This window comes from Mus caroli, unplaced genomic scaffold, assembly GCF_978045245.1.
Source record: "Mus caroli unplaced genomic scaffold, Mus_caroli_1 scaffold_7, whole genome shotgun sequence".
Taxonomy (NCBI): Eukaryota; Metazoa; Chordata; class Mammalia; order Rodentia; family Muridae; genus Mus; species Mus caroli.
In genome coordinates, this window is record NW_028227262.1 from 61,458,843 (window position 1) to 61,472,945 (window position 14,103).

At 42.9% G+C, this 14,103-nt stretch overlaps 1 protein-coding gene across 4 annotated transcripts; it reads left to right on the plus strand.

Moving 5' to 3' along the window:
* Positions 1 to 911: 911 nt before the first annotated feature.
* Cnbp (CCHC-type zinc finger nucleic acid binding protein) lies at positions 912 to 8,932 on the plus strand. 4 transcript variants are annotated; one of them, XM_085840369.1, is made up of 5 exons: positions 912 to 1,080; positions 6,211 to 6,348; positions 6,447 to 6,539; positions 6,684 to 6,882; positions 7,855 to 8,932. In XM_085840369.1, exons 2-5 carry the CDS (start codon positions 6,225 to 6,227, stop codon positions 7,970 to 7,972), a joined length of 534 nt encoding a protein of 177 aa, XP_085696495.1. In that variant the 5' UTR covers positions 912 to 1,080; positions 6,211 to 6,224; the 3' UTR covers positions 7,973 to 8,932. The 4 variants fall into 4 exon arrangements, with proteins under 4 accessions (XP_085696495.1, XP_085696498.1, XP_085696497.1 ...); XM_085840372.1 differs by having other exon boundaries at positions 6,447 to 6,537; positions 6,679 to 6,882; XM_085840371.1 differs by having other exon boundaries at positions 920 to 1,080; positions 6,211 to 6,327.
* Positions 8,933 to 14,103: the final 5,171 nt, after the last annotated feature.

Genomic DNA, 14,103 nt, shown 5'->3' on the forward strand with positions numbered 1-14,103 from the left:
TCGCTAGCGGAAACTAAAATCTAGACAAATTTTAGTACTTTTTAGAACTCAAGAGACTTGAAACTTCCAGATTCTTCATGTTTGTAGTAAAAAATTATTAAGACGGGACAGAGTTCTAGAATGTTTTAGTTTATATAGAAATTGTCTTCAGGGTGTGTGGTAACGCTGGGGAATCAAACCCAGGACTTACAGGAAAAAATTACCTTCTGCTTTGAGGACCTGTGACTACACACACAATCTCTTTTGGAGACACCATGAAATGCAAACGAAGGTCTCTCCTGAATGGGGCAGCCTAGGCAATAACTTTCTTGGCTTCCTCTCATCCACAAATCCTAGGGATGTCATTCATTATGGGTCACAAGAAGTGTTGTGACACAAATCACCTGTCACCATCTTCAACCCCATTAGGCATTTTCATTTGGGGCTATTGCAAGCCAGGGGCACTATCAGCGCGCTGTCGGTTCATACCCAGGAAACACAAAACCCAAACGCATCTCATGGACCGTAATGGTAGCCACAGCCGCCTCTATGATCAGGCCACTAAGACCTTCCCCCAAACCTAAGTGTGTGTGTATTGGAAACCTGGCCTGCTTCTGAGCCCCACCGGGCTTAGGGGAGGCCGGGCAGGGGGAGGTTGGCTCCCGCAAGCTGCGACCATTGCCCGGACCAGCCCCGTAGGGTACAGCTGGAGAGAACCAGCAGAGATACGAGGGACGAACTACTAGTAGGAAAGCAGCGAACCACCCATCGCAGACACGGAACCTTAGCTACGGGCGGGAAGGCCGCGAGCGCCGCAGGCCGGAAGAGGGTGGGCGTGGAGCAGTCCGCCCCGCCCCTGCCGCCCTCGCGCGAGGCCGCGCTCCCAGCGGGCGATTCTGATTGGCTGGCCTGGCTTCCTGCGCTGATTGGACCCGTGGGCGAGGCGGAGGAGAGCCGTGCGCAGCGGCGTGTGTGGGGCCGTGTGCAGACCCGCGTGTGGCGCAGGCAAGGACCCTGAAAATAAACAGCCGCTGCTTTGCGAGTCGCCTTCTTGGTTCCACGTCCGAGTCTCCTCCGCTGTGGGCAGCTCAGACGCCGAAGGTGAGAGGCGAGGGTGTAGCCTGCGCAACGAAGGTGGCGGGGTTGGTGCGGCCGAGACGGACGGAGGGCCGGAACTGCGAGGCGCGATGGCGGCCGCACCTCGGCCTGCGCCCTGCTGCGTCAGGCGCGGGGCTCGGCCCGATCGCCGCCTCGGCCCCAGTTTCTGGCCCGCCGCACTGTGGCGGGCGTCCTGGCCGTCCTGCGGCGCTGGCACTAGGGCTGGAACGTGGGGCTTATCTTGGCCCCGAGGGCCACGCAGGCCTCATCCGTGTGGCGACGAGGCCCGGCGCCCTTGGGGCCGAGGCGAGGAGAGTCGCGCGCGGGCCTAGCGCCGAGGGCCAGTGTGGCGGGAACTCCTGGAACGGGGCGGTGTGGCGGGGGCGAGCGCCTGGTCGAGGTGGAGGTCCCCAGGCCGAGCGCCGGGTGGAGGCCTGGCGGGCCATGTGCCAGGGGCTGCGGGGCCTCAGGACCTGGCCTGTGACGAAGCCCGCGCACGCCGCTGTAAGGCTTGGGAGTCTGGATTCGGTTCTCTGTACTGGCGACCTTTATTCAAACTCCTGATTTCCTGTAGTTCGTATTCTTAAGCAGCTTATTCGACATCGCTAGTCAAAAGAAACCACCTTTCCCTGGATTGATGAGGTTCAAGTCTTAGGTCCCTCACCCCCCCCCCTTTTTTTTTTTAATGGAGCGGGAGCGGGGTGGAAAGGACCCGTAGGTTGTCAGGCCTTTAAGGCCATCAGGGCGGCAGAAGTCCTTGCCAATATTTCTCGGATTAAACGGATATAAATTACAAGAAAGCCTCGGAAGTAGAGTTGGCAAAGATCAACCTAGATTTTTCATTACCGTGAAAACCTGTTTTAGGACGGTTTAATCGTTCTCACTTGGGTTTGGGTGTTGATTTTATAGGTGAAGCCTTTTGCCACATGTCAAGCACATGGCCTCGGCCACCAGGCACTTTCAGAGGAAGTGACTACATCTGGGGTGGGGGTGGGGGTCTTAGAAAAGGAGACATTGCACAGCAATCGGCTGATTAGGTTTTTGCAATATTCTTGAAGACACAAAATAGACAAGAAACCACGACACTCAATCTGACTGCATTAAAGTAAAAGGGGATTAAGTTATATCTCCAATTTACCCCCAGATGTAGTTTTATGTGATAAAAATTACCATTTCCTGTTGCTTGACCCAATTCTGGAGAGACTTATGACAATGGATTAATCTTTGGATTTAAATTTGCAAATTTGTTAGCCATTTGCTCCTAGTATATATTGAATTTAAGATTTTGAACGTTTTAAAAAAAGATACATAAACTGTAATCCTTATCACTTTATTCTTTAAGTCTGAAAAACTGAAAGTTACTTTGGTTAAAATTCAAGCTTATCAAATTGTAATCCGCATAGTCCTAGGTACTTTTTTTTTCTTTTAAAGCTTGTTAAGCTTGCTTCTTGTCTACAAGGAACTCTTTGTATGCTGGACTATAAATGGAATAATTTATTGGAATCCCAGGGGCTGAATTAAGGGCTTAATTTTTCCCTCAAATTTCAACTCATATCAAGTTTTTAAAACCATAACAGTACGATATCTGACTATTTACCTCCTACTTCATATTGGGAAATTAATTGTATTTGGATTATTTTCATATTAGTACCAAGAGGTAATTTATTTCAAAGAGATGTGCAGTTTGTAAAATGTTTTAAGCCAAGTCAGCTGAAGACCAAGGGCTTATATTCTGGCAGTTGAAAACTGCAAATATTAAGATTTTGTAATGATGTATGGCTTGATTCTTTTTACCTTTTAGACCTAAAAACTTATAGTGAATAAGTCACTGCTGGAGTGATTGTTAGGTAAATGCATTTCCAGAGAGATTTTGCCTCCCTCTACTCCCTCCTGACAGTAAGTGGGGAACCAGAGTACTAACACCAAGCAAGGCACCCTGGCCGACTCTGTGGAGAATGCTCTTTGCCACACTGCCTCACTTAATAGGGCTCTTGTTCTGGCACTGTCTAACTTCAGGTTGCTAAATACTTGGGATAATAAAGTGAACTTATGGCCTCATGCATATAGGATGGCTTTGTACCTTATGAATACAAGCCAGGCTTAATGATAAAGGCCTATACCATCCCAGTACTTGGGAAGGATGGACAGGATTGCAAATACATTTGAAGCCTGCCTAGGCTACAGAATAAACTTGTTTTAAAAGGGCAGGAAAATTCAGGAGTGGTGACACACTCGTTGAATACCAGAACTGAGGCCCATCTCTTAAATTTGAGGACTGCCTCCTATGTCCAAACCCAGAACACTCCTTTTCACTGCTGTTAGACAACAGATGTGTGTTCTCTTCCTCTTGCTAGTATCTTAGCAGTATAAAAAGATTCCAGAATCATGGTTAAGTTAAGGTTAGCCAGTTAACTTGACTAGCCATTTGTTAGGGCCCTCATCACCAACTATGATGTGTGTTCAGCTAACTTTACTATTTCATCTGGCCTTAACACAGTGATTTATATCCATTTTTATCCTCTAGACCCTTAAGTTATATTTCCCAAGCAAAGGGTTATCCTTGCGTTATCACAGTTGTTATACTGAGACACAGGGCAGTTCTTGCCCTCTGAACATACTTCTGTGCTCCAATAAATTGGCATGGCACCACAATACCACACTCTGTTGTTGTAACAAACTAGATATAATAAAAAGCAAGATACAGTCTGTTACCTGATTCTGGCCACCATGATGAAAAATAAGAGTACCAACCAGAAGAAAACCCTATAATTCACTACTTCAACCTTTGTTAATGATATCTGTATCTGCATGTCCTGACTACTGTGCAAAGGCTTAATAGCTGAGTATCTACTATGTCAGCCATAATTACATAATCTACTATCTTAACTACTCTTCAAGTTATGTATCCTTATTCCCTTTTAATAAGGAAACAGGATGGCTGGGTTTGGTGGCACATTCATTTAACTCCAGCACTAAGGGAGGCAGAGGCAGGCTGAATTCAAGGCCAACCTGGTTTAGACTTCCAAGACAGAGAGTGCTATAAAGAGAATCCTGTCTCGGGGGGAAAAACAATAATAATAAAGGTAGAACCTAGTATTGACAAGATGTCAACAGTTTGCTTCTAAATTTGCTAAGGCTAGCTAAGTGATAAAGGAAAATACATACATGCTGCTGCTTATATGTAATTTAAACCTCAGTGCAGAAAGTATCTATTCTTTTAGATAAACCAAATAAAAACTACAATAGGTGAGATACTGGAATCATTTTTAATTTATTCACAGTAATCCTTCACAGAGATGTTCTGATTTTAGGCCAAAATCGTTTGTCTTCTTACCCTTTTGAGTGTTAATACATACAAATACTAACAGCTTAATCTCACTAGCTAAATGCCCTCATGAGTAATTTTGGAGTCAACTCCAGATTACTGCAGAACTCTTGTATTTCTTCTACCTTCCCCAAATCTTTTGGAATAGGGTCATATGCAGCCTATGTTGCACCTTCCACTGAGCCTGATAATACTGCTTTTTACATTTTCTTTCTTTTAAGGTTGTGTGTGTCTGTGTCTATGTCCTGGAGATGGAACCCAGGGCTTCAAGAATGCTAGGCCAACGCTATACTATACTACAGTTCTAGCCCAATATTTTGTTATTTCATATTGTCATTTTTATGTAGCACTTCATGATAGTAATTCTATAGGTCTGAGCTTGTGTGACAAATTACAGTAAGACAGACACTTGGCTGCTGGCTCATTTTAGTTATCTCTGGTGGAAATTCTCAACTACTCTTGGATTTTTAGATACTTTTTTTCCTCCACTTAGAACTGCCTTGATTTGCTCTTTATGCTAGCACTTTTATTTTGTATGACTCTTTGTCTGCATGTTTGTGTGTGTGGCATATGTGTTGTAGCCGGTGCTAGTGGAAGTCAGAAGAGGGTGTACAGTGTCCTGGAACTGGAGCCATGCCAATGTTAGGAAGAGAATTCTAGTCCTTCCACAAGCAGCCAGTACTTGTAACTGTTGAGCAATCTCCAGCCTAGAGGGATTTTTGTTTGACTAGTTTGTTGTTTTTTATCAGAAATGTCCTTATAGAGTGAGCCTTAATCCCTATTGGAAGCAAAAGCCTTTGCTCCTAAAAATTTGAGAAAGTTTGAGTAATGTACCCTTAGTGAGTACTTAATTGAAGACATTAACATAGTAAATTAGTGATTAGTGACTTGTGATACCAAGCATTTTTAGTGTTATACTGTTAGTATTTGATTAGATTGAATTGGGTCTGTATAATTTAAGGCCTCCACAAAAAGCCATGTTATATAACTGCTACTATTATGCTGCAGTGATTCAAAGGTGAGCCAACTCAGTCTCAGCCCTCCAGGAATATGATTATAAGCATTGTTAGTGTGATTTGATAGCTGTTAACAAGTACCCCGAATTTTAATGTGAATTTAATGTGGCTGGGAGATATGGTCAAAATTTTTTGTAATAGACTTGGCATTGAGATGGCTCTTAAAAGTTGGAAAAGGGTGTGACAAGTGAGGGGGGGGTGCAGAAGAATCTGAGAGTCACAGGTAGTGAAAGTCATAGTTCTCAGCCATGTTTTAAGTTTCTACGGGGAATGGCCAAAATCTAAAAGACCTAATTACATGCAGCAGTTGTACATAAGAGAGAGTACTTTGGGAGAAGGCAGTTTGCATAGTGTCTAAGACTTCTGAGCTCACTCGCTGTGGGTTACTTTTGGTAACAGGTTTTTGAGAAAGTGAATAGATGTAGCCCAGGCTGGCCTAGAACTCAGGATTCTCTGCAACTGTTTTTGGCTTGAAATTTTAAATTAGTATTTCTGGGCAAAAGTAAGTGATACATATTTTAAGTTTCCTTGGGCAGTAGGCGTATATGGCGTGCACGTGCATACACACACACACACACACTTAAGCTGGACAGGAATATTGAGATGTTACTGAGATTATTAACACGGGTGTGTTAATAATATATGCCCCATTTAGAAGTTTGTAAGATATAGTTTCAGAGTTTCATTTTGCATATGGTAGGTGTATGAAGCACAAGTAAATAGATTGATACTGGTCTTTCTAATCAGTAAGAATTCTTAAGTGTTTAATGATATTTTTTTGATATTCCAAAGCTCTAACTGCAGCTATGAGCAGCAACGAATGCTTCAAGTGTGGACGATCTGGCCATTGGGCCAGGGAATGCCCTACTGGTGGAGGTCGGGGTCGTGGAATGAGAAGCCGCGGCAGAGGTGGTTTTACCTCGGATAGAGGTATTTTTGTCGAATAAAAAACTTTGAAGTGCTCCAGCATTCATTAATACCAAGACTGGCCTGATTATCCCAATTCTTTTTGTTTCTACTCAAAATAGGGTTCCAGTTTGTTTCCTCGTCTCTCCCTGACATCTGCTACCGCTGTGGTGAGTCTGGTCATCTTGCCAAGGATTGTGATCTGCAGGAGGATGGTAAGTATTTAACACTTGATACTCTTGGGAGAGGTGAGTGTGTATTTACACACAGCTTTGGAAGGGTTTGTAGCATATGGTTTAAACATACTACTTTATAAAGGTTTTATAGTCTTGGTCTGCTTCTTTTCCTTATTGTTGAAGCCTGCTATAACTGCGGTAGAGGTGGCCACATTGCCAAGGACTGCAAGGAGCCCAAGAGAGAACGAGAGCAATGCTGCTACAATTGTGGCAAGCCAGGCCATCTGGCTCGTGACTGTGACCACGCGGATGAGCAGAAGTGCTATTCTTGTGGTGAATTTGGACATATTCAAAAAGACTGCACCAAGGTGAAGTGCTATAGGTGAGTCATGAAGTGGTACTGAAAAACTTGGAGATATTTGTGCAGGTAGTATCTGTTGAGAACGGCTTGTGACTTGATCTCCTTCAGTAGGGTAGATTCAGGCTTAGTGGCAAATAGATGGCTTTACTTACTAAGCAGTCTTCCTGTTTTGAGATGAGTTTACTATGTAGCCCAAATTGGCCCCTCAATTTGAGGCAGTTTCAACCACTCCTAGTAAAGAAACCCTGCTACTGGTTTTCCTTTTGTGGCACTAGGTATTGGAACTAGGACCTCAAACCTGGATGGCAGATGCTACCACTGAACCAAGATAGTGTACAGTTTGGGGTAGTAATAAGGTCTCAGTGAATGTGAAAGAAATTGTGCAGGTCTGTATGTATACCATAGAGAAGGATGAAACAAAAAACCTGTCATATATGGGAAGTCAAGATTATAACTATAAACACTATGGCTTGTGTGTGGTGTAGTTACTAAGTGCTATTGGAGCATATAAATGAAACCTTAGGGATTCATTTACAAATAAAATCATCTTTGCTGATGTTTTGGGCTTGGAACTAGTTAATCTCTTATGACAAGGTTTTTGAGAACCTAGTTTTTACTCTTCTCTGTTCTTGGTTAGAAGATACAAAGATGTAGACTCTTAGCTGGGTACGATGATTTAACTCCTGTAGTCACAGCACAGAGCTAGAAGGTTGTGTTTATGGCTTGCGCTGACTTATATATGAGACTGTTTTCAAAAGTAAAGCTGTGTATAGCCCTTTTAAAAAAGAAAACACATGAGTGCACTGTAAGGGATTTGAAAACAACCTGGGCAGTAATGTCTCATAAGAGAGAATAGTCTTAACAAAGAAAAATATACTTATTTGTGTTCATAAGTTTTTTTTTTTTTCCTGTATTGACCATTGATTTGAGAGTGGTGTTATTTGTTCTGAGAAGCAATGTCGAAACTATGTAATTTTTTTTTTTTTTTTTTAGGTGTGGTGAAACTGGTCATGTAGCCATCAATTGCAGCAAGACAAGTGAAGTCAACTGTTACCGCTGTGGCGAGTCAGGGCATCTTGCACGGGAATGCACAATTGAGGCTACAGCCTAATTATTTTCCTTTGTCGCCCCTCCTTTTTCTGATTGATGGTTGTATTATTTTCTCTGAATCCTCTTCACTGGCCAAAGGTTGGCAGATAGAGGCTGTTCCCAGGCCAGTGAGCTTTACTTGCAGTGTAAAAGGAGGAAAGGGGTGGAAAAAACCGAATTTCTGCATTTAACTACAAAAAAAGTTTATGTTTAGTTTGGTAGAGGTGTTATGTATAATGCTTTGTTAAAGAACCCCCTTTCCGTGCCACTGGTGAATAGGGATTAATGAATGGGAAGAGTTCAGTCAGACCAGTAAGCCCTTCTGGGTTTGAGTGTGTTCCCATGTAGGAGGTAAAACCAATTCTGGAAGCATCTAAGCTTCCATAAATAACTTTAATTCTTAGCATAATGACGGCCTTGGATTGTCTGACCTCAGTAGCTATTAAATAACATCGAGTAACATCTGCATCAGGCCCTCAGAATATACAGTTGAGTTGGGAGTAAACTGAAAAGACAAATGTGTTGAAGGCTATGCCAGGGAATCTGGCTAAAAGCCTAACACAAAAGCAGCTTCATCCCAGTGTTGATGCTGGACGTACAGATGGTGATGGCAAAGGTGTAGAACACATTTTTTCAAAGACTAAATCTAAAACCCAGAGTAAACATCCGATGCTCAGAGTTAGCATAATTTGGAGCTATTCAGGAATTGCAGAGAAATGCATTTTCACAGAAATCAAGATGTTATTTTTGTATACTATATCACTTAGACAACTGTGTTTCATTTGCTGTAATCAGTTTTTAAAAGTCAGATGGAAAAAGCAACTGAAGTCCTAGAAAATAGAAAATGTAATTTTAAACTATTCCAATAAAGCTGGAGGAGGAAGGGGAGTTTTGACTAAAGTTCCTTTTGTTTGTTTTAAATTTTCATCAATGTATATAGAACAAAATACCATATTAAAGAGGGGAATGTGGAGGACTGAAAGATGACAGTTTGGACTTTTCTTTCTATGCTAAGTAATATCTTCAGTAAGGAAAAGCTGGTGATAAAAGAATGCACTGTTTTATTAATTTGTAGAGCTATGAAGTTTTCTATGGATCTTCTATTGGCTGTTGCCACATAAACTTGGTCACTTGAGTTTTTAGTTCCAAAATCTATGTAGAGGTGGAAAAAAAGAACTGAATCCACAGTTGTGCTTAGACACATGAACAAAAGAACATTGTGTTGACTTTAATTCTTAGCATAATGATGGCCTTGGATTGTCACCGTGCCCCTTATTCTTAGATCATGCAGAGTGATCTGCCACTTTACTCTGCTAATGCTTTTTAGCATTTTACACTTTAGCTTTATTATGTTGGATTCCTTGGCCCTGTCAACCCCAGGCTTGTCTGATTTTATGCCCTTGTTTTATAGATTAGATAATAAAAGCAAGTTAATAGGATGCTGTTCAGGATTAACCCCAAGCACTCTTCCTACTCTGCTATCTGAGACACAATTAGTGGTTTTCCCATTTAGTAGTTCTGATCCACTCACTGCCGTGTAATTCTTTACACTGGGTGGTCTTTTTGTCAGTTTGTGATGGTCTGTCATATTGATGGCATTGTGGGAGTATATCAGCTGTGCTATGTCTATGACATACATTTCCACACTTAGAATCTTTGTTTTTACTGAGCAAGTAGCATGTCTAAGCAGCGGAGCATATTAAATACCCTAGTAAGTCTGTTTCTAAACGTAGAAACTAGCATAAGGAATGACCTGTTTTCTAACATCACTGCGCAATATTGTTGAGGGTGGGCACAAAAGGCTGAGCTGGTAATGGTGCCTGATAGGCTGAACTTGGAACCCCTGCTAAGGTGGAAAGAGAGCAGGCTTACACAAAGATGTGACCTGCACACAGCTTTGGCATATATGCATGTGCTCAATAAAAGTAGCTACATTCCCAGCCCTTAACCTAATGGTTTTAAAGAGTACTCTGCTTTATTCTTCCAGGTGCTGGGATTAGATGTGTGAGTATCAATCCCAACTTTTTGAGGCAGTCTTCCCTTTTTGGCCTCTTTTATCAGTACATTTGGGGCCTTGAAGCCAGGTGTATGCCTTTAATCTCAGCACTCAAGGCAGAAGCAGGTGGATCTCAGGGGTCAGCCTGGTCTACAAAATAATTTCTAGGACAGTCAGAGCTGCTACACAGAAAAATCCTGTCTTCAAAATAAATAAGTTGGTGCCCTGTTCTTTTGTTCTAGTATCCTTTAACCTTTAATGGATTAAATTTACTATGTGCCTATAGGTATTTGTATTAAGGTCAGAGGACAACTTTGGAGTTGTCACGATTTTTTTTTTTTTACACATTTAATGTCCCTCAAGGAAGTGTCACCATCAGTTGGTAAATTTTTACATGATTGACTGGAATGTAGTTTTGTAGTCTTTACAAATACTGAAAATTGTAAGGACTTTGGCTCTTAATAGAAAATTAAAACTGATGCTGGGCATGGTAGCGCACGCCTTTGATCCCAGCACTCTGGTTGGAAGAGGCAGGCGGATTTTTGAGTTTGAGGCCAGCCCAGTCTACAAAGTGAGTTCCAGGGATACACAGAACCAAACAAACAAACAAAAAACTGCAGCAGGCAGTGGCTGCACTTAATTTTAGCACTTGAGAGGCAGAGGCAGGTGGAGTTTTGAGGCTAGCCAAGTTTCGAAAAACTGCATGGGGGTGGTCGTGTGTGCCTTTAATTTAAAAACTCAGCAAGTGAGGTATGTGAGGTAATCTTGCTCTAAAGTTCCAGGCAGAGCCAACATAATAAAACCCTTTTCTCAAAAAAACAAACAAAAAAAATGGAGGAGAGACTGGTATAGATAGGACCTGCCTGTGGGGTCCTGGCTCCAGCACCAAGACTAATGTCAATCACCTGTAACATTTCCAAAGGATCTACTGCCCTCTCCTGGTCTCCTTGGCACCAGGCACATAGTGGTATTTGTATATGCATGCAGGCAAAACATTGGAAGTAAAAACAACAAAAAAACTGTGTTATGCTACATAGCCTAACTGCTTTGCCGCCCCCAGCATTTAGGGGACAGAAGTTTAAGGTTTGCTTGGACTACAAAGCAAGACCCTGTCTTAAAATGAAAAGATGGGAAACGAGAGGTGAGATGGCTCAGAAGGGAAAGACGAGGATGGCTTGAGTTTGATTCCTGAAAGAACTGATCACTCTTAAGTTCTTCCTCTGGTTACTAGTGAGCATCTTGGAAGACTGTTTTAATTGGGGGGGGGGGGGGGTTGGTTTTTCAAGACCGGGTTTCTCTGTATAACCCTGGCTGTCCTGGAACTCACTTTGTAGACCAGGCTGGCCTCGAACTCATAAACTCACTACCAGTAGTGAGATCTGAAGTGATGCCATATGGTGTGTCAGAAGACAGCTACAGTGTATTTATGTATAGTAATAAATTTTTGGGCCGGAGCAAGCAGGGACTGAGTGAGAAATCTTACAGTTCAATTCTCAACAATCATGAAGGCTCACAACTATCTGTTCAGCTACAGTGAACTCACATAAATCTCAAAAAAAAAAAAAAAGATGCAGGAGACGTTGGCAAAAGCATATTCTGGCTTATGGGTCAGAGTTGAGGAATATTTTTAACTTGGAAATGTTCTTTTTTTTTTTTCTCAACCAATTCAGTCTACATTTTTCTATCCTTGGCATAGATGACAAAACAAGGCTTTTGCATGAAGTGATTGAATTGACAAATAGATCGTGCTGTCCCATTGAGGATTCTTAAATGTTTTACTTTTAAAAAATTCTGTGGATATGGGTGTGAATGTGGAGGTCAGAGAACAGTTTGTAGGAAGTGTTTCTCTTACATGTAAATTTCAACAAACTAAGGTCATCAGACTTGCTAGTAAACACCCCACTCATTTGAACTGTGAGCTTCGTGTAGTGGAATACATCTGTAGTTGCAACATTGGGAGGTTGAAACAGTATTAACATAGAGTTCCAGATCAGCCTAAGATGGATAACAAGACCTTAAAAAAGAAAAAAAAAACAACTAAAAGCTTTGGGTTTTTATCCAAGGTGTGGTGGCTACACACCTGTAATACCAACACCCGGGAATCAGGAAGATCAGAGATTAAGGCACCATTTTCAGCTACCAGGCAAGTTCCAAGCCAGCCTGGGCTACTTGAGATCCTGGATGAAAATAAGTCTTTGAAGTCAGGTATCAATACACGACTTTAGCTTGAGGCTAACCTGAGCTACACAGGCCAGCAGAACAACCTAGTGACAACCCCCCCCCCCCTCCCATGTCTTAATGTGAAGAATGACCATTGTTTGGTTGGAATAAAATATTTTAAGACGATGGCCAAAACCATTCAAATAAAAAAATTCCTCTCAAATTTAGAGAGAATTGGCCTGGGCCTGGCAGTGGGCTCTCGACTGCTCGTGATACTGCCAGTTCTCAGCCTAAGCTGGTGGCTCCTGATTAGGGTCATCTCTCAGAATAAGGAAAGGGGTGGGAAATGGAGAGGGCAGAGGTTTGTTTTTAATGTGCTAGGCATTTAACCTAGTGTTCTTTCATTTCCATTGGCTTCCCCTTACCCCAGCCAGAAAAGGTCAGAACTCCACAAATCTCTGAATGTGAAAAATCAGTGAGTGCTTTAGCAGTGCAGAAATTAAGAGTTAAGGCAAAAATTCTTGGGGTTCCTGACCCAAAGCACCACTGACAATCATTTGGTTCCACCCTCACAACCTATTTGCAAGAAGTGGGGGGACACAGATTCTAGCTGGGTGACCGGCTGCCCACTTACATAGATGCTCTAAGTATCTGTTGGAACCTGTTTCATTCTGAACTACTAGTTCCCGCCTCTGCTGAGATCTTGGAAAGCCTATATAGTGAGCTGACCATGGCTGAGATGTACAGCCAAAAACGTCTGCTGAATGCATACCAAAACAAAGGTTCTGGTGCCTCTCACCTACATCTGACTGCAATGCTTTTAGCTCAATAAATGCCGTATACCTGAGCTCTGATGCAGTGTGCTTTGGGACAAGAGCCTGCCCACTAGTTGCCAACTAATAAAGGACTCTAATTTGGTCTAATTTGGTCTTATATGCACAGTGGTAACATCCTTGCATGGACTATGACACGGGTACTCTCCTTAGTGTTGACTCAGTGGGAGAGCCCACCACCATTTCCAGAATCCATCTCTGCTAAGTGACTCACGTAGTCTCTAACTTCCCACCTGCTCCAGGGAACTTTTTCTTCTCTGGACCTCACTCCGTATTTCATTTTCTCATTACTTTTTTGTTTTTCGAGTCGTTTCGTGTGGCTATCCTGGAACTTTGTAGACTAGCTTCAGACTTCAAAGATATGCCTGCCTTCTGAGTCTTGGGATCAAAGCTGCCTTTCTCTTTAGTTTTTGAGGCAGGGTCTCACTATGCACCCCCGGCTCGCCTGGAACTCCTCTCTATGAAGACCAGGATGTCCTCCAGTTCACAGAAACTGGCCTGTTTTGCCATCAAAATGCTGGGATTGAAGGCAATAGCCAACAAGCCTAGCCTTATCTCTGTATTTTATTTTTATTTTTTGGTTTTTCGAGACAGAGTTTCTCTGTGTAGCCCTGGCTGTCCTGGAACTCACTTTGTAGACCAGGCTGACTTCGAACTCAGAAATCCGCCTGCCTCTGCACTCCTCATGCGAGTGCTGGTATTAAAGGTATGCGCCACCACCGCCCAGCATCTCTATTTTAAAAGGCGTGGTCTCTGCCTTCTGGGAATGTGTGGAGAGAGAACTGATTTCTTGGCTTAAACGTTTCTTTCACGAGCCCATCTGTCAGTTTCTTGGAAACAGTCACCTTTAATAAAGAATAATGATAATTATACACGTTTCTTAAAAGGAGGACGATCATAGTCTCAGGCACTGTTCAGCTCCAAGTAAATGGCAGGCAGCGGTGAAGAAGCCTCCCAGGAAGGCAGGTTCGCCCCACTGGCTTTGGTTCGCCCCAATGCCTGCGCCTGCGGGGTCCAGGCAGGTGACAGGAGTCCACGCAGGGCCCCGTGTGGCTGTGAACACTCAGTGCATTCACAGAGGTGGAGTCATTTTCAAAAAGGTCATCTGCTGTCATAGAAGACTCAGGAAGAGCAGAGGCAGGCGAATCTTTGACCTCAGTTACC

Coding starts and splice junctions, on each gene's coding strand:
- Cnbp (XM_085840372.1), top strand. CDS start 6,225: ATGAGCAGCAACGAATGCTTCAAGTGTGGACGATCTGGCCATTGGGCC. Junction 6,349..6,446: donor TGGTTTTACCTCGGATAGAG/GTATTTTTGTCG, acceptor TACTCAAAATAG/GGTTCCAGTTTGTTTCCTCG. Junction 6,538..6,678: donor GATTGTGATCTGCAGGAGGA/TGGTAAGTATTT, acceptor TTTCCTTATTGT/TGAAGCCTGCTATAACTGCG.